This window comes from Pongo pygmaeus, chromosome 2 (genome assembly GCF_028885625.2).
Source record: "Pongo pygmaeus isolate AG05252 chromosome 2, NHGRI_mPonPyg2-v2.0_pri, whole genome shotgun sequence".
Classification (NCBI taxonomy): domain Eukaryota; kingdom Metazoa; phylum Chordata; class Mammalia; order Primates; family Hominidae; genus Pongo; species Pongo pygmaeus.
The window spans coordinates 207,001,609-207,020,558 of NC_085930.1; the positions used below are offsets into that span (position 1 = coordinate 207,001,609).

Here is an 18,950-nt window from a genome sequence, read left to right on the forward strand (position 1 = left end):
TATCTTCATTTTTTTTCTGTTACATTCTCTTCTCTTTTTTAGGAACTCCAGATATACGTATACCAGACTACTTGATATTGTTTAAAGGCCATGGAGCCTGTTCCTTTTTTCTCCCTGGTCTTTTTTCCTCTCTGTGCTTCAGTTTGGATAGTTTCTGTTGCTCTGTCTCCAAGTCACTGATCTTTTCTTCTTCAGCATCTAATGGCTTTTAATTACATCTGGGTAAGTTTTTATTTCAGAAATTATATTCTTCATCTCTTAAAGTTGCATTTAGTTTTTCAAAAAATATCTTCTCTCCCTCTCTCTTTTTTTTTTTTTTCTTGAGACAGGGTGTTGTCTCTGTCCCCCGAGCTGGAATATAGTGGCGCTTTCAGAGCTCACTGCAGCCTCGACCTCCTGGGCTCAAAAGATTCTCCTACCACACCCTCCCTTGTAGTTGGGACTATAGGCACACATCACCATGCCTGGCTAATTTTTTTATTTTTCTAGAGACAGGGGTCTCTCCATATTGCTTAGGCTGGTCTCAAACTCCTGGCTTCAAATGATCCTCCCGCATCAGCCTCCCAAAGTGCTGGGATTACAGGCATGAGCCACCATCCCTGGCCTATTTTTTCTTTTTTCTTTTTTTTTAGATGGGGATTTGCTCTGTCACCCAGGCTGGAGTACAGGGGCATGATCTTGGTTCACTGCACCCTCCACCTCCTAGGCTCAAAAGATTCTCCTGCCTCAGCCTCCTGAGTAGCTAGACCACAGGCATGTGCCACCATGCCTGGCTAAATTTTGTATTTTTGGTAGAGACTGGGTCTCACTGTGTTACCCAGGCTGGTCTCGAACTCCTGAGCTCAGGCAGTCCACCTGCCTCAGCCTTCCAAAGTGCTAGGATTATAGGCATGAGCCACCATGCCTGCCCTCTGGCCTATTTTTTTCTGTGTAAATATCCAGTTTTCAGTGCGATTTGTTGAAAAGACTATCCTTTCCCCGTTAAATTACATTGGTACCTTTATTGAAAATTGTGTGAATGTTATTGGATTCCATTCCTTTTCAGTGATCTTTGTCTATTTTTACAATAATGCTATAGTGGCTTATGACATGAATTATGAAAGATCTAATGGATGATTCTGACATGTTATAAATATTTCATTTGACCTTATAATCTACTTTTGGAAAATGAATTTTGAAATATAGTGTTTTCACTAATAGGAATACAGTGTTATGTTATCTCATTTGACAGTTGAATGAAGAGATTTACTTTAAATGTACTTGTCTTACAGAGACCTTTTAATCAAAGTGAAGTTTGGGGAAAGCATTGAGGACTTGCAGACCTGCCGACTCTTAATTAAACAGGACGTTCCTGCGGGACTTTATGTGGATCCATATGAGTTGGCTTCATTACGAGAGAGAAACATAACAGAGGTACAGTTATTAGGGGATTTTTTGGGAGAGAAATTAATTTAGGGGTGCTATAGTTTGGATTAAGGAAAAATAGTAGGTTTTCTTTTCATTTTCTTAAAGTGTATAAAGTGACATTTTTAGAGGTAGAATGGGCATAGTCTTTGACAAGTGAGTGACTCTTGTCAGGAATAAGCCAACTAAACTGAGCTAGTTACATGCTTTTTAAGGTGGTTCATACTTCAGTGACTAAGAAAATTATCTGTGTGTATGTGTATGTCTTGAGAAAATTAATGATGAATAAATAGTGCCTCAACAGTAACTTTGTTAATGAGAATGACATATACCCCCAACATCTGGGTAAGTTTGATATGTGAGGAGAAGAAACTAATATATAATAGATGTCTATATGCCAGATATCTTCATTTTCTTTTAAAAAGAAAGATCGTGTCCCACACCCTTTACATAAATTAATCTTTATAACAACCCTGGAGGTGGAATCTCCATTTTATATATAGGGAAACTGAGAGCTGGGTGCAGTGGCTCACGCCTGTAATCCCAGCACTTTGGGAGGCCAAGGCAGGCAGATTGCCTGAGCTTGGGAATTCGAAACCAGCCTGGGCAACATGGCGAAACCCCACTTCTACAAAAATACAAAAAATTAGCCAGGTGTGGTGGTGGGCGCCTGTAATCCCAGCTACTTGGGAGGCTGAGGCAGGAGAATCACTTGAACCTGGGAGGCGGAGGCTGCAGTGAGCCAAGATCGCATCATTGCACTCCAGCCTGGGTGACAGAATGAGACTTTGTCTCAAAAAAAAAAAGAAACTGAGGCACAAAGAGGCCAAGTAACTTATCCAAAATCATATAGGTAAATGGAAGAGCCAATAAATGGATCCAGGATTGTCTAGTTGCAATGTTGTTGCCCTTGCTGGACCTGAATCTTACCCCGTAGTTAGAAAAGTTTCCCCAACTTTAATAAGAATTCCTTGGGGGCACTTTTGTACAGATTATTGCCTTTCTGGGAAATCCTGATTCAGTAGGTCTAGATTGGGCCCCAAAATCTGGTTTGAAGAACCCAGACGATTTCTTTTTTCCTTTTTTTTTTTTTTAATTATTGTGGGTACGCAGTAGGTATATGTAACCCAGGTGATTTCTGTTAAGAAATTTTGGGAGACACTGTCTTAGTTGATAAGATTGTAATCTACTTACGAATTTTTAAAACTGTAAAATAGATGCATCTGTAGTTATTCATGATGGCAGCTTATTTCTAATTGTGGTTTAGGCCAGTTTCTTTACCCACTTATTTTATTTTAATTGTTTTTGAATAAGTAATTACATTCTCATGGGTTCATTGAGTAGATATAAAAAGGTATACAATGATAACATTCTGCCTGTGTCAGCCACCAGTCAGCAAGTGTGTTCTCAGTTTTTTGCATATGTATGACAGTTTACATACACATACAATTATGGAAGGACCTCATTTTTTTTTTAATTTAATTTTTTTTTTTTTTTTGAGACAGAGTCTCTGTTGCCTAGGCTGGAGTGCGGTGGCACGATCTCGGCTCACTGCAACCTCTGCCTCCCAGGTTCAAGTGCTCCTGCCTCAGCCTCCCGAGTAGCTAGGATTACAGGTGCATTCCACCATGCCTGGCTAATTTTTGTATTTTTAGTAGAGGTGGGGTTTCACAGTGTTGGCCTGGCTGATCTCAAACTCCCGACCTCAGGTTATCTGCCCACTTTGGCCTCCCAAAGTGCTGAGATTACAGGCGTGAGCCCCCGGCCAGAAGGATCTCATTTATTTCTTTTCTTCAATGAATTATGAATTCTAAGTGAGGCTTTTCAAATTTAAAATAATAGATTTCAAATTTCAACACTGTTTTTGGCTTGTAAGGATATGGGTTGGAATCATATTTAAATCTACTTAATAAAATCACTTACCATGTTCTAAGAAAATGGAAGTTTTTTGGATGGGGGTTACCCAAAAATTCATACCTTTGGATGGGGATGAGATTTGGATGTTTGAAGGTTGACTGTTAGAAGAAAAGGGTACAGGTAGAGAGTGCCATTATAGATTGATTAACAAGTTTATCTTGATCTTGATTTTCTGCTTTCTAATCTTCTAATCTCTAACTATAAGCCTTGTAAGTGTATTTACTTCTTTATTTTGGAAACTTCTAGAAAAATAGATGTTACATTTGTGACGTTTAAATATATGGAATTTGATGCCTGACATATTAGATGCTGTTTCCTTCTGCCTAGTTGGGACTGTGGCCCAATTCCTTGTACAGAGAAACTTTGTTATGCTAAATGTTATTATATAATAAGTGTAACTGGGTAGAAGGAATTTATATGTAGGGACTGATTGATGCTTGTATACCTGGATTAATGTCTTGACTCTGCTCCAGGAAATAAAATTTTTCGCTGCAGCAAATGGAACTGTGGGCCCAAATTAAATGAGTGATGTGCCAGCAAAATGCTTTCTAAGGAGTTTGTGATGGTTTGTGAATAATTTGAAAATAAATGCAAGCCTTAAGTAGGTTCACCAAGGATAAGGCAGATCAAATAAACCTCATTTCACTTTTTTAGGTAGGGTTATTAAACATATTTTTTCATCAAAAGTCTCTTAGATTCTTTGAAAGCAGTATAATATTAGATTGAAACATATAAAATTGCTGTTTTGTGGGTCAAAATGGAAACACTTTTTGAAACTGTAAGTTTTACTCAAAGTATGTAGTATTAAGGCTTCTGCTTCTGGTCAAGTGGAGAGCAGGTAACAGATTTAGTCTCTCACTTGAAACAAGCAAGAAATAGACAAAATATGTGAAATAATGAAAAAAGTCATTGAATATCAGGCAATGAAGGGCAGAGATATCCGAGAGAAGGGAAATAAGGTGAGCCCTACTGTCATCCAGCTTATTTCCTTGAGAATACTTTCAGGCTTAATGCAGGGAGGAGAAACTCAAGCAGAGCCTAGTGGACTTTTTGAGTTGAGGAGATAAAGTGGAGATTCTGGGCAGGCCAAGGTCACTAGAATTCATAGGACAGTGTACCAGAGGGGAGAGAACTTCATAGAGGCAGAACTCCAGAAATAACAGAAGGTTCCTTTCAAGTATGTAGCTGAGTATTTATCAGTGTGTATATGTTAGGAAACTACCTGATGCCAGGGAAAGAACCATCTGACAAAATGAGCCGTAACAGTGTCTGGCACTCACACAGGGACAGGAGTAGTACCTCGTCTCAGCAACCAGACTGAGAAAAGCCTTATAATTTCTTGAACAATGGAAAAACAGAGAACTTTTACTCAGTAGCAGGGAATACTTAGCCACAAACTGAACATTGCTTTAGTCCTGCATAACAAATCTTAAAAACAAAACCTTAAAAAAAAACAAACTGTTTCTAAGTAACTTATCTGTATCCCAAACAAAGCTCAAGAATATGTATAGGAATACAGACATATCCAGCAAGATCAAATTAGCAATTTCTTGACTCTAATAAGAAATTAGCAGCTAAGCAAGGATGGGGGGAAAAATGACCTATGATGAGGAGGTGAATCAATCAGTTAAAACCAATCCAGAATTGACCCAGATGTTAGAATTAACAGGCTATAGGCTGGGCTTGGTGGCTCACGCCTATAATCCCAGCACTTTGGGAGGCTGAGGCAGGTGGATCACTTGAGGTCAGGAGTTCGACACCAGCCTAGCCAATATGGTGAAACCCCATCTCTACTAAAAACCCAAAAATAAGCCGGGTGTGGTGGTGGGCACTTATAATCCTAGCTGCTTGGAGGCTGAGGCAGGAGAATCACTTGAATCTGGGAGGCAGTGGTTGCAGTGAGTTGAGATTGCACCATTGCACTCCAGCCTGGGCAACAAGAGCGAAATTCCAACTCCGTCTAAAAAAATAATAATAATTAACAGGCCCTTAAAACAGTTACTGTAACTGCATCCCATGTGTTCAGAATTTAACTAGAAACATGGAAGATATTTTTAAAAAGTCAGCATTGAACTTCTAAAGATTAAGACTGCTGTGTGTGAAATGAAAAATACACTGGATGAGTTAGTGGCAGATCAAATATTGCAGAAGAAAAGATGAATGAACTTGAAGATACTGCAATAGAAACTACCAAAAATGTAAAACAGATAAGAAACAGATTTACAAGGTGAACAGAGCATTAATGAACTGTGTAACAACTAAGTGGCTTGCCCTACATGTAACTGGAGTCCCCAAAGAGTAAATTGAGAGGCAGAGATGGAAAAAATATTTGAAGAAAAACTGGCTGAAAATTTTCTGAATTTAATGAAGACTGTAAACTCAAATATGTAAGATGCTAAAGTACAAGGAACATGAAGAAAACTATATCAAGGCACATGATAATCAAATAGCTTAAAACAATGATAAAGAAAATGTTTAAAGTAGTAAGAGGAAAAAAGATGTTACATCCAGAGGAGTAAAGTTAATGATGACAGGTGGTAACTACATGGGTAAATATGTAAGACTTCCTTCCTTTCTTTTTTTTTTTTTACTATTTCAATCTCTTTACAAGATAATTGACAAAAATAATAACAATGTAGCATAGCATTGATACCATGTGTACAAATCAGATGTGTGACAGAAATATCACAAACGGCTGGGCTCAGTGACTCATACCTGTAATCCAAGTACTTTGGGAGGCCGAGGTGGGAAGATTGCTTGAGGCCAGGAGTTTGAACTAGCCCAGGCAACACAGTGAGACCCCATCTCTACCAAAAAGTTTAAAAATTAATTAACTGCCGGGCGTGGTGGCTCACACCTGTAATCCCAACACTTTGGGAGGCCAAGGCGGGAGGATCATGAGGTCAGGAGTTCAAGACCAGCCTGGCCAACATGGTGAAACCTCATCTCTACTAAAAATACAAAAAATTAGCCAGGCGTGGTGGCGTGTGTCTATAGTCTCAGCTACTTGGGAGGCTGAGGTGGAAGGATTGCTTGAGCCTGGATGGTTGACACTTCAGTGAGCTGTAATCACGCCACTGCACTCCAGCCAGGGTGACAGAGTGAGACCTTGTCTTAAAAAGAAAAAAGAAGAGGCTAGGTAAAAAAAAGAATAGGCAGCTCATGCCTATTATCCCAGCTCTTTGGGAGGATAAGGCAGGAGAATCGCTTGAGCTCAGGAGGTCAAGGCTGCAATGCATGATGATTGTGCCACTGCACTCCAGCCTGGGTGACAGAGTGAGACTCCGTCTCAAAAAATAAAATAAAATAGTAGTACATATAAAGCATAGTGAGATAGTGAGATAAGGCTGCCAAAAAGCTAATGCAAGTTTTGCCTAAAGAAGATAATATTGCTACTATACTCTGAGTATTTCAAAGGCAGCTAATATAATGAATGATTTGGAAACCATGTCATGAGAACCCAGGAGAACTGTGAACATTTCCCTTGTCAGGAGGAGACTTCTTGGCGGCGGCTATGGTTGCCTTCTGATAATTGAAGGATTCCTAGTGGAACAAGGAACGAATTTATTGCGGACATTGTAAGCAAGAACAACTGGTAAATGTTATAGGCTAGTACATAAAGTTTCTACTCATGAAAAAGAAATAACCTTATAACAGTAGATAGATCGAGATGACTTATAGTAATGAGCTTCCTTCCAGTCACTGAAAGTATTCAAGCAGTGGCGGTATACCTGAAAAATACCTTTGTTGGGACAGTGGTTTAATTTTATTACTTCCAAAGTCCCTTATGACTCATGAGATGATATAATTCCTTGACTTTTGCCAGTGAGTTCTGTTCCTGCTGTGACTAACTGAAAAGGAGCAACATGTAAAGAAAACATAGCACTTGGTGTGACTGTCAGAGGAAAGTTAGGATGCTTGATGTGATGGGAAGGAGTTAATGCTGTTTGTTTCTCTGAGTTATACCAGGGTTTTGCATGGACAATCTAAAGAGAAGTTGTGTGTGTGTGTGTACATCCATACATATACACATAGGTCACGTATATAATGCCTATGTGTGTATGTGGATATATGTGAGTGTGTGTACATAAATATGTATGTATATGTGGATATATGTGTAATAAATAAATATACATGTTATAACTTAGGTCTAATTTCTGCCACATGTACATTTTCACTTTTGGTGTAGAATACTATACTTTTCTATAAAATAGTTTTTACCATATTATTTTAAGAAATCATTTACTATTTTTTCCATTAACTGTTTATACCGTCTCTAGAAAGAGTGCTGACCTTTGCTTTGGCTTCCTGACCGCAGTGCTCTTACTCACTGCCATCTCACTTGCTTCTCTGAAGAACAGGAAATTGTCAGAATGATACCAATCATTTTAACTCAATACAGGTTTAACCTTTTGTCATAGTTTTTGTACTTACTGAATAATGCTATATTCACAAAATTTCTCTGTCTTAGGTACCTGTTTGTCACCTAAACAAAGACTAAGAAGAAAATATTACAGGAATAATTTTTATTATGGGTAAATTTGGTACCCTGGAATATAATTTCCCCAGTTTATTTTTAGTAAGCAGACTTTTATTAAGCATAAATTGGTCTTGTGTTTTTCTCCTTAAAATTGAGGATGGAAGGGGAATGGAAATTGTTTATGAAGGGGGCAAATTTGACCCTGCTATGTATCTGTATATAGTCTTCTGGTTTTAACTTTTTAAAAATCTTCCTCATTAATTTCTTCTTGATTAATATTTGTTTTCTTTTTGAACAGGCAGTGATGGTTTCAGAAAATTTTGATATAGAGGCCCCTAACTATTTGTCCAAGGAGTCTGAAGTTCTCATTTATGCCAGACGAGATTCACAGTGCATTGACTGTTTTCAAGCCTTTTTGCCTGTGCACTGCCGCTATCATCGGCCGCACAGTAAAGATGGAGAAGCCTCGATTGTGGTCAATAACCCAGATTTGTTGATGTTTTGTGACCAAGGTGAGGGCTGCAAGTGTTTTCTAAGGGTTGAAACATCAGAATAAAGGTATGGTGGCAAGTCCTCCTTCTGCTAGGGTGGCTGGCAAAGCTCTATTTCTTGACCTAGGTGGTAGTTGCAAGGGTATTTGCCTTATAGTAATCCACTAAACTATGTATTTGAGTAGATTTTTATGTGTGTGCCTTAATTTACAATCAAAAAGTTAAAAGAAAGAGAAACATGCATTTGCCATCCCTGTCCTTGACTGCGCTGCCCCAGCTGTCGCCTCCTTCCCTCTAAGACTAACCCACCATCCTGACTGCGCTGCCCCAACTGTTGTCTCCTTCCCTCTAAGACTAACCCACCACCCTGACTTTTAAATACTTCCTTATGTTTCTTTATATGTTTATCATCCAGATGGGCATTCCAAGACACTATACCAAGACTAAGGTCTTGTCCGTTTATAAAAATCTGTTATTTCCATTAAGTCTCTTAATGTAGAGGTTTCTCTCTCTCCCTTTCCTTTCTTCAACACTGATCTGTTGAAAGAACCCGGGCCATTTGACCTGTAGAGTTGGTCATAGCTGGGGTTTTGCTAATTGGACTCGTGTTCCTCATACTTCTTTATTTACTGGCAATTGGCAGCTGGCTCCAGAAGAATGATCAGATTACGGTTTGATTCCTTTGACTAAACTATAGGTAGTGCTGTGTTCTCTTCTCAGTAGCCATTTAATATTAGTAGGCATATACTATGTGTTTCTTTTTGCAGCCATTGGTCCACATTGCCCCTCTGTTGCTTTTTGTTTCTTCTTATCAGTATTGCAGGACTCTGTGGCTTTTGATGTTTTGTTTCCACTTGTATGTATTTTGATGTTTGGGAAGATATTTTATCACTGGTTTTGTTGTAAATTTTGTCTGTGAGTTTTTTACTTTGCTGCATAATTGTCGTTTCTGTTTTTGTGTGGGAATTTGGGTAAATTGAAAAATTAGCTTTTGCTGCTGGGCGTGGTGGCTCACGCCTGTAATCCCAGCACTTTGGGAGGCCGAGGCGGGTGGATCATGAGGTCAGGAGTTCGAGACCAGCCTGACCCACATGGTGAAACCCCGTCTCTACCAAAAATACCAAAAATTAGCTGGGCGAGGTGGCGGGCATATGTAATCCCAGCTACTTGGGAGGCGGAGGCGGGAGAATCACTTGAACCCAGGAGGCGGAGGTTGCAGTGAGCCGAGATTACACCACTGCACTGTAGCCTGGGTGACAGAGTGAGACTGCATCTCAAAAAATAAATAAATAAATAAATAAAAAAGCTTTTGCAGTTTGCAGTCTTCTCAACATGTTTGCTTTCTCTCTTATTTATTTTTTTTTTTTGAGGCGGAGTCTCGCTCTGTTGCCCAGGCTGGAGTGCAGTGGCGTGATCTCGGCTCACCACAGTCTCCACCTCTTCTGCCTCAGCGTCCTGAGTAGCTGGGACTACAAGCGTGTGCCACCATGCCTGGCCAGTTTTTGTATTTTTAGTAGAGACGGAGTTTCACTATGTTGGCCAGGCTAGTCTCGAACTCCTGACCTCATGATCCTCCCGCCTCGGCCTCCCAAAGTGCTGGGATTACAGGTGTGAGCCACAGCACCTGGCCAAGACATTTTCTTTAGTTTATGAAGCCCCTTTCAGTTTTTGGTTCTTTGTGTCTTCAAATTTGGGTTGATTTAGAAAGTTTATAAAAGTCAGTAGCACTGGGGCCAGGTGCAGTGTATCACACCTGTAATCCCAGCACTTTGGGAGGCCGAGGCAGGAGGATCAGTTGAAGTCAGGAGTTTGAAACCAGCCTAGACAACATGGTGAAATCCCATCTCTACTAAAAATATAAAAATTAGCCAGGTATGGTGGTATGTGCCTGTAATCCCAGCTACTCGGGAGGCTGAGGCACGGGAATCACTTCAACCTGGGAGGCAGAGGTTTCAGTGAGCTGAGATCGCGCCACTGCAGTCCAGCCTGGGAGATAGAGTGAGACTGTCTCAAAAAAAAAAAAAGTTAGTAGCACTGTTACTAAAAACCGACAGATGGGAAGTTTTTAATACTGCATTTGTTACCATCATACCTTTCATGATGAGAAAATTAAAAATGTTCAATTATATTACCTTTGTTCATCCAACCTTGTTTTCTGTTTCTATTAAAGGTACCTCTTAGCATAAATAAAGTTTGAAAAAGTTCCTCTCCTGAGAGAACTGGATTCTGGTATTCTGTCTTTTTATCTGAATGCTCTTTTATGGGTGTGTTTCATATGGAAATTTATCGAGTTTTGCACTTAACGATATGTTCACTTTTCTGAGTGATGCTTCAAAAAGAAGTTTACATTAAATTTTTAAGAGCAGCCCCAAATTTGAGTACAATGAGATTCATTAAGAAGTCATGTTCAGCCAGGCGTCGTGGCTCATGCCTGTAATCCTAGCACTTTGGGAAGCTGAGGCGGGTGGATCACAAGGTCAGGAGTTCAAGACCATCCTGGCCAAGATGGTGAAACCCGATCTCTACTAAAAATACAAAAATTAGCTGGGCACAATGGCAGGCACCTGTAATCCCAGCTACTCTGGAGGCTGAGGCAGGAGAATCTCTTGAACCCAGGAGGTGGAGGTTGCAGTGAGCCGAGATTGTACCACAGCACTCCAGCGTGGGTGACAGAGTGAGTGAGACTCCGTCTCAAAAAAAAAAAAAAAAAAAGAAGTCATGTTCAACTTTTGCAATACTTTTGTAATTTTCTGATTTCTTAGGCATTCACATAAAAAAGGATGCTAAAATAACAGAATGTGATAGATGGGCCCAGATCATATACATAATGTATTAAAATGTTTGACAACTTCTATCTGTTGAGGTTTAATACAAGTATAGCTTTGAGTCCAAATACAGGTTTTCTGACATCATTTTCTACCACTTTTCTCAGAGTTCCCGATTTTGAAATGCTGGGCTCACTCAGAAGTGGCAGCCCCTTGTGCTTTGGAGAATGAGGATATCTGCCAATGGAACAAGATGAAGTATAAATCAGTAAGCTAATATTTTATGTTGTTTTTTAGATCATGTGCCTCATTTAAAGCTCTTTCTGTAATGTTTCTGCCACATTTAAGAGATTAGCATTTTTTTTTTTTTTTTTTAGGCGGAGTCTCACTCTGTCACCCAGCCTGGAGTGCAGTGGCACAATCTTGGCTCACTGCAACCTCTGCCTACCAGGTTCAAGTGATTCTCCTGCCTCAGCCTCCCAAGTAGCTGGGATTCCAGATGCCCGCCACCACACCCAGCTACTTTTTGTATTTTTGGTAGAGGCAGGGTTTCACCCTGTTGGCCAGGCTGGTCTCAGACTCCTGACTTCAGGTGATCCGCCTATCTTGGCCTCCCAGAGTGCTGGGATTACAGGTGTGAGCCACCGTGCCCAGCTGGGATTAGCATTTTCTAATATAGAAAGCTGTTTTTTCTTACAGCAAAGGGTTACTACAAAGCACTGCTGTTTTTTGTTGGGGAACTTTCATTGAACATACAGTTGGGAAGACGGATGACTCTGCAATCTTATGCAGTGTAGAATTGTTTTTGAGTAGGTTGCCATTGCCATATGGTACCTGAAAATTTTTCTCAAACTCTAAAATACATCTGGAGACCTGCATTTGATTGATTATGTCAATGAAGAGTATGCTTAGTGTTTATGATTTATTGATTTAGCAAATTAGTGTGCATTGCTACAAGATAAGTAGTGACCCTTTTAAAACATTTTGAATTCAGTTGTCTTTATTTATTTATTTATTTTTTTGAGACAGAGTCTCGCTCTGTTGCCCAGGCTGGAGTGCAGTGGTGCAATCTCGGCTCACTGCAACCTCTGCCTCCCTGGTTCAATCAGTTCTCCAGTCTCAGCCTCCCGAGTAGCTGGGACTACAGGCGCCTGCCACCATGCCCAGCTAATTTTTGTATTTTTAGTAGCGACGGGGTTTCACCTTGTTGGTCAGGCTGGTCTCAAACTCCTGACCTCAGGTGATCCACCCCCGTCAGCCTCCCAAAGTGCTGGGATTACAGGCGTGAGCCACCACACCTGACCTCAGTTGTCTTTAAAATTCTGTAACTTGCCATAAGAGGTCATGATTTAACACTTTAAATATAGCTTTTAACTATATATATATGTGTGTGTGTATATATATATATATATATATATATATATATTTTTTTTTTTTTTTTTTTTTTTTTGAGATAGAATCTCGCTCTGTTGCCCAGGCTGGAGTGCAGTGGCGCGATCTCGGCTCACCACAACCTCCGCCTCCTGGGTTCAAGTGATTCTCCTGCCTCAGCCTCCTGAGTAGCTGGGACTATAGGTGCAGGCCACCACGCCCGGCTAATTTTTGTATTTTTAGTAGAGACAAGTTTTCACTATGTTGGCCAGGCTGGTCTCAAACTCCTGACCTCGTGATCCACCCGCCTCAGCCTCCCAAAGTGCTGGGATTACAGGCATGAGCCACCACACCCGGCCAACTTTATATATATTTCATCTTCATATATACCAGAAAAATAGGTGGCCATTACTAAGGTGGTATTCCATCCCAAGGATTGTTGAAGATGTCATTTTTTGAATGATGGTTTTCAGATAGCACTTTGTTGCAGATTGGGTTGGTTACTTGTATTTTTTGAGGTGTGAAATCATAATTCAGGTATTTACAAAAAGAAAACAAAAAGTATTCCCAAGTTACCTACATTTTAATGTTTTTTAAAAGATATTTTTAAAGTATAAACTTTCCCAGTGTTTTTCATTGAACTCCTTTCTCTTCAAAACCAAATAGAAAATAGAAACTGAGTTGAATGTAGGAGTTTTTCCATTGCTAGTCATAGTAAAGGTCACATTCAGTTGTACAATATGTGAATAACAAGGCTTGAAAAGCCTCTGGGGAGAGAAAGGCAAATGGGAATGAAAGAATAATTTAGTTTTTTGTTGTTTTAATGTTTTTCCTCTAAGTCTTCAATTTAGAGGAATTCTGTATTCTAATTTGAAACATGGTAAGAGGAAGTAAATGTTTATATTGATTACAGAGGTGACACTGGGATATAGCTTTTCTTAAAATACTACACTTTATGTAAAAAGCAGAAAAATCAGAACTAATGAGATTTAACAAATTATTGTGGGAATTGAGTCTGATTCTGTAACATTAAATGAAATGTTAGATTCAAAAGTCATTCAAACCAATAATATTACATGTAGTGTAGCACTGGCTGAAATATATTTAAAAGAAAAAGGAAAGAAAAATATCCAATTAAAAATCAAAGAAATAGTGGTCTCACCTTATGACATGCATTTTATTTTACTATTTTTTATTTATTTATTTATTTAATTTATTTGAGACGGAGTCTTCCTCTGTCTCCCAGGCTGGAGTACAGTGGCGTGATCTCAGCTCACTGCAAATCTCCACCTCCCGGGTTCAAGTGATTGTTCTGCCTTAGCCTCCCTAGTAGCTGGGACTATAGGCACCTGCCACCACACCTGGCTAATTTTTGTATTTTTAGTAGAGACGGTTTAGTAGAGATGTTGGCCAGGCTGGTTTCGAACTCCTGACCTCAAGCGATCTGCCCGCCTTGGCCTCCCGAAGTGCTGGGATTACAGGCATGAGCTACCACACCGGGCCCATGACATGCATTTTCAATGTCTAACTTCTCTCTCTCTCCATAGGTATATAAGAATGTGATTCTACAGGTTCCAGTGGGACTGACTGTACATACCTCTTTAGTATGTTCTGTGACTCTGCTCATTACAATCCTGTGCTCTACATTGATCCTTGCAGCAGTTTTCAAATATGGCCATTTTTCCCTATAGGTTTTATGTAGTTAAATGCTTCCTAGAAACCTAAATAAGATCTATTAATTTCTGACGAGAGGTGTTCTTCTAGAATTAATTACTTTTATCTTTTGTCTTCATTTGTGGCCAAAATTATGTTTACTAGAGGAAATTTGGGATCATTCTCAGCTAATTCCAAAATTTAGTGCTCTATTGCATGGATCCTTGGTAATCCTCAAGCATCAAATGCCATAAGAGGAAACTTAATTCTGCTAAATTAATGTTTATTTTGTGAGAAGTGACTTTATCTTCATTTGGGATAGAAAAATTATTTCTTTATGTAGTAGAGACAAATTATTCTAATTTTGCGAATACTTTCAATTTAAGCTACAAATTGAGAAAACCGTTATAAATATGAATAAAATAGGCCAGGCGCAGTGGCTCACACCTGTATTCCCAGCACTTTGGGAGGCCGAGGTGGGTGGATCACCAGAGGTCAAGAGTTTGAGACCAGCTTGGTGAAACCCTGTCTCTACTAAAAATACAAAAATTAGCTGGGGGTGGTGGGGGGCATCTGTAGTCCCAGCTAATTGGAAGGGTGAGGTTGGAGGATCGCTTGAACCTGGAAGGCGGAGGTTCCAGAGAGCCAAGATCGCACCACTGCACTCCAGCCTGGGTGACACAACGAGACCCTGTCTCCAAAGGAAAAAAAAAAAGAATAATAAAATAATTTGGATGAAAATCATGTTTATTTAAATAGTAATGTCATGAGACTATTAAAGATGTGCCAGAGCTTCAATGAAAATCATTAAAGTAGGACAGCTAAGAAATTAATATTAGTATCAAAATTATTGACAATCTTAATCTTAAATTATTGATTATTCCTTAACGCACTCCATTCTCCTTTTACATTTTATCATGTTTCTTTTGAATATATGAATTGGCAAAGGACTTGATGAAACTGAGTACTAAGATTTGGTACAGAGTATGTCAGGAAGACAACTCAGATTGCCATTTTAAATAAAGTTGTACATGAACAATAATTGGAATCATCAGGTAATTTTTTTAAACAAAGGTTCTTCATTTACTGTTATGATTGGAAAAAAATTAGAAAATAAAGTAAATGCCATAGGCTAATTAAAAAATAAAACCTTGGCCAGGTGCGGTGGCTCACGCCTATAATCCCAGCACTTTGGGAGGCCAAGATGGGCAGATCACGAGGTCAAGAGACTGAGACCATCCTGGCTAACACGGTGAAACCCTGTCTCTACTAAAAATACAAAAAAATTAGCCGGGCGGGGTGGCGGGAGCCTGTAGTCCCAACTACTTGGGAGGCTGAGGCAGGAGAATGGCATGAACCCGGAAGGCAGAGCTTGCAGTGAGCCGAGATCGCGCCACTGCACTCCAGCCTGGGCGACAGAGTGAGACTCTGTCTCAAAAAAAAAAATAAATAAAAATAAGTAAATAAAACCTTAGGGCAAGCGTGTTTCAAAACAGAAGACATCAAACCAGGGTGTGCTGGCATTATTTGTTTTATGTAGAGTATTGAGATGTGATAAACCTTTGTATATGCCATCACTGCTCCATTTGCTAAAGTATTTTGGTGTTTTCATGGGACTACATCTTGTATAATTTGATACGTATGACCTGAATAGTCATAACAGTTCTTTTTAAACGTGTATTTGAGACTTAAATATTGGAAAAGGCAACCGAGTGCCATAAAGCAGAAACAGTGACTTTTAAAATGACTAAAATTTCAACCCAGTATAGTTTCATACCTATTTCATGCTTTCTCGTAAGAAAGAATTTCATGTTTTAGAAACATTTCTTTCACTATGGGATTAATAATGTGATACTGAAATGGAATTATATGTCAGCTACAATTCAGGCATTGTTTTGGAATGTGGTTAGATTGACAGGCAACGTTTTGGAATATGGTTAGACGGGGAGGGAACACAGTACTGTTTAACATCTTAAGAGTATGTGGGGGTATGTGTATATAGAATGTTTTTGTTTTTGCTCATCACAACCAGGTTTCATCAGTATTTAAAATATTTAAGATTGTGGCTTGGAATGTGGTTCAGCCATTTTACTCACTTATACAAATATTCAGAAGTGTAATAAAAATGTGAATGAAGAAAACTTTGATAGAACTCTTCTTGCCTGGATAAATGGTTGCAGATGACATCACTTTTAGTATAACAGAACATTTCTGGTTTTGTTTGTATTATCTTGTAAACATGGCCAACATGGTGAAACCCCATCTCTACTAAAAATACAAAAAATTAGCCGGGAGTGGTGGCATGCGGCTGTAATCCCAGCTACTCGGGAGGCTGAGGCAGGAGAATCACTTGAACCCGGGAGGCAGAGGTTGCAGTGAGCCGAGATCGTGCCACTGCACCCCAGCCTGGGCGACAGAGTGAGACTCTGTCGCAAAAAAAAAAAAAAGAAAAGAAAAGAAAAAGAAAAAGAAATATACCTTTTAAGGAGTTCCTTTAGTGTGTCTCTGTTGGTAGCTTGTTTATGTTTGATGATACATTTATTTCACCCTCACTCATCTGATGGATAATTTAGGTAGTTGTACACTTCTTTTTTTTTTTTGAGACAGAGTCTTGCTCTGTCATCCAGGCTGGAGTGCAGTGGTGTGATCCCTGCTCACTGCAACCTCCGCTTCCTGGGTTCAAGTGATTCTCCTGCCTCAGCCTACCAAGTAGCTGGGACTACAGGCGCACACCACCACACCCTGCTATTTTTTATATTTTTAGCAGAGACAGGGTTTTGCCATTGTTGTCCAGGCTGGTCTTGAACTCCTGATCTCAGGTGATCCACCCACCTCAGCCTCCCAAAGTGCTAGGATTACAGGTGTGAGCCACTGTGCCCAGCTGGTAGCTGTACACTTCTAAGCTTGGTTATTTTCTCTTGGTACTTTGAAAATATACCATTATTGACCGGCACCCGTTTTGCTGTTGTGAAATCTGCTATGAATGTAATAGTTGTTTGTGCAGAATGTCTTTTCTCTCTGGTTGTTTTATCTCTGGTACTCTGCAGTATCATTTTCATGTGTTTGAAATTTCATTACTTACCCTGCTTGGTATTCAGTTTGCTTCCTGAATCTGAAGATTGTCTTTAATCAATTCCGGAAATTTTTCAGATATTATCTCATCATTATCTGCCTCTTTTGGTTTTTTTCTTTTCTCTCCTGGAATTCTCATTAGGAGTATGGTAGACCTTAACAATCTATCCCCATGTCTCTTAAGCTTGCTTTCATTTTTCCTGTCTCTAGGCTGTTCTCAGTAATTTCTTTTGATCTGTCTTCCAGTTTACTAATTTTCTCTTCAATTGTGTGTAATCTGCTATTTAACCAAACATTGGCTTTGGTTTCAATTATTCTTTGTTTCTAGAAATTCTACTTAATTCTTTTGTTGTTGTTGTTTTTGTTTTGAGACGGAGTTTTGCTCTTGTTGCCCAGGCTGGAGTGCAATGGCATGATCTTGGCTTACTGCAACCTCCACCTCCCAGGTTCAAGTGATTCTCCTGCCTCAGCCTCCTGAGTAGCTGGGACTACAGGTGCCCACCACCACGCCCAGCTAATTTTTGCATTTTTAGTAGAGACAGGGGGTTTCACCATGTTGGCCAGGCTGGTCTCGAACTCCTGACCTCAGGTGATCCGCCCACCTCGGCCTCCCAAACTGCTGGGATTACAGGCGTGAGCCACCGCGCCTGGCCTACTTATTTCATTTTCAAAGCTGTTTGGTCGTTAAAAAAAAAAAAAGCATCTTGTTTCTTGCTCGTGTTTTCTAGCTCCTGTCTTACTTTCTTTGATCATTTAAATAGGCGTATTGTATATTCTGTAGCCATCAATTCCAGCAGCTAAAGTCTGTGGGTTTCATTATGTTCTTTGTAGTTTCTATTGATTCACTCATCGCTGCTTATTTCCTCAGGTGTATTGTATTTTGGGTGCTTATGTTTGGCTTTGGAAATCCTGTTTATCTCTGAAATCCTTTGAGAACCAGGTTGAGGGTACACCTGTGCAGTCAGGATTTGTATTTGTTTCTTCCAGGCCCCCCAGAACTCCAGCCTGGGACCACTTTCTTGACAAATTTGAACTTTAAAACCTTAGTGAGGGAAAATTCTAAAAGGTTATTAATTCTAAAAGGAAAATTTTCTTCTGCCCTGCAAGCCCACTGCAGGCCAAAGTAAACAAATGTCCTGTGTGTCTCCCTGGGCTAGTATAGGTTTTTTTTTTCCCAGTCTGTTCTTGGAGGGTATAGTGCTTTGAATTTCCAGTCCTATGCAGGCTCACAGTCCTGATTTCTTGTATAGGCCCAAGTCCTTGTCTTTAGTTTCCTGTGCACCTATTAAAACCCTAGAGATTTCTGAGATAGGTAGGTGCCCTCAGCACAACCATGGCTTCACTGCCCTGCTTACCACTCTGGTTTCCTGCCCCTTCTTCAGGTTGAGTGTGACATTTGGAAGACTGTCAGAAGCATTCGGTTTTCATTCTTGCAAGTTATGCCTTTGAAACGATGTCTTTTTTATCCAGTGTTTCTGCGTGTTTAAGAATCAGAGCATTTTTCAGGTTATCTCTTACTGTGCCATGTTGCTCCTTGATTCCTTTCTCTCTTGTACCCTCTGCATTAATTGAGTTTTTTGCTCTACATTGATAGAGAAGCACAATTCCTCTTTCTTTCCACTGCCTTCCTACTTTATTTGCCTTCTATTCTTGCATCTCTATACTCCATTATCCCCATTGCAGTCTAGTGATCTTAAAGTGTAAGCCAGGTAACATCGCTTTCCTGCTTAAAAAAGCCTTTTAATGGTTTTTTGTAATATAGACTTTTTACCATGGCATTCAGGATCTTTCATGACC

The 18,950-nt window shown here is 39.7% G+C and overlaps 2 protein-coding genes across 2 annotated transcripts in view; both read left to right on the forward strand.

The window, feature by feature from the left end:
* The window catches only part of PIGX (phosphatidylinositol glycan anchor biosynthesis class X), a gene marked incomplete at its 5' end in the record, with an annotated part of 24,032 nt that extends 8,909 nt beyond the window's left edge, over positions 1–15,123 (forward strand). Inside the window, 4 exons of the mRNA XM_054480892.2 lie at positions 1,272–1,413; positions 8,100–8,313; positions 11,225–11,325; positions 13,976–15,123. Of these exons, the coding sequence (XP_054336867.2) occupies positions 1,272–1,413; positions 8,100–8,313; positions 11,225–11,325; positions 13,976–14,119 (601 nt within the window). The remainder of the gene's footprint in view (positions 1–1,271; positions 1,414–8,099; positions 8,314–11,224; positions 11,326–13,975) is intronic.
* Positions 1,310–18,950, forward strand: part of PAK2 (p21 (RAC1) activated kinase 2) — a 110,256-nt gene continuing 92,615 nt past the window's right edge. Inside the window, exon 1 of the mRNA XM_063661366.1 lies at positions 1,310–1,413. The gene's annotated coding sequence lies outside the window, so the exon portion shown is untranslated. The remainder of the gene's footprint in view (positions 1,414–18,950) is intronic.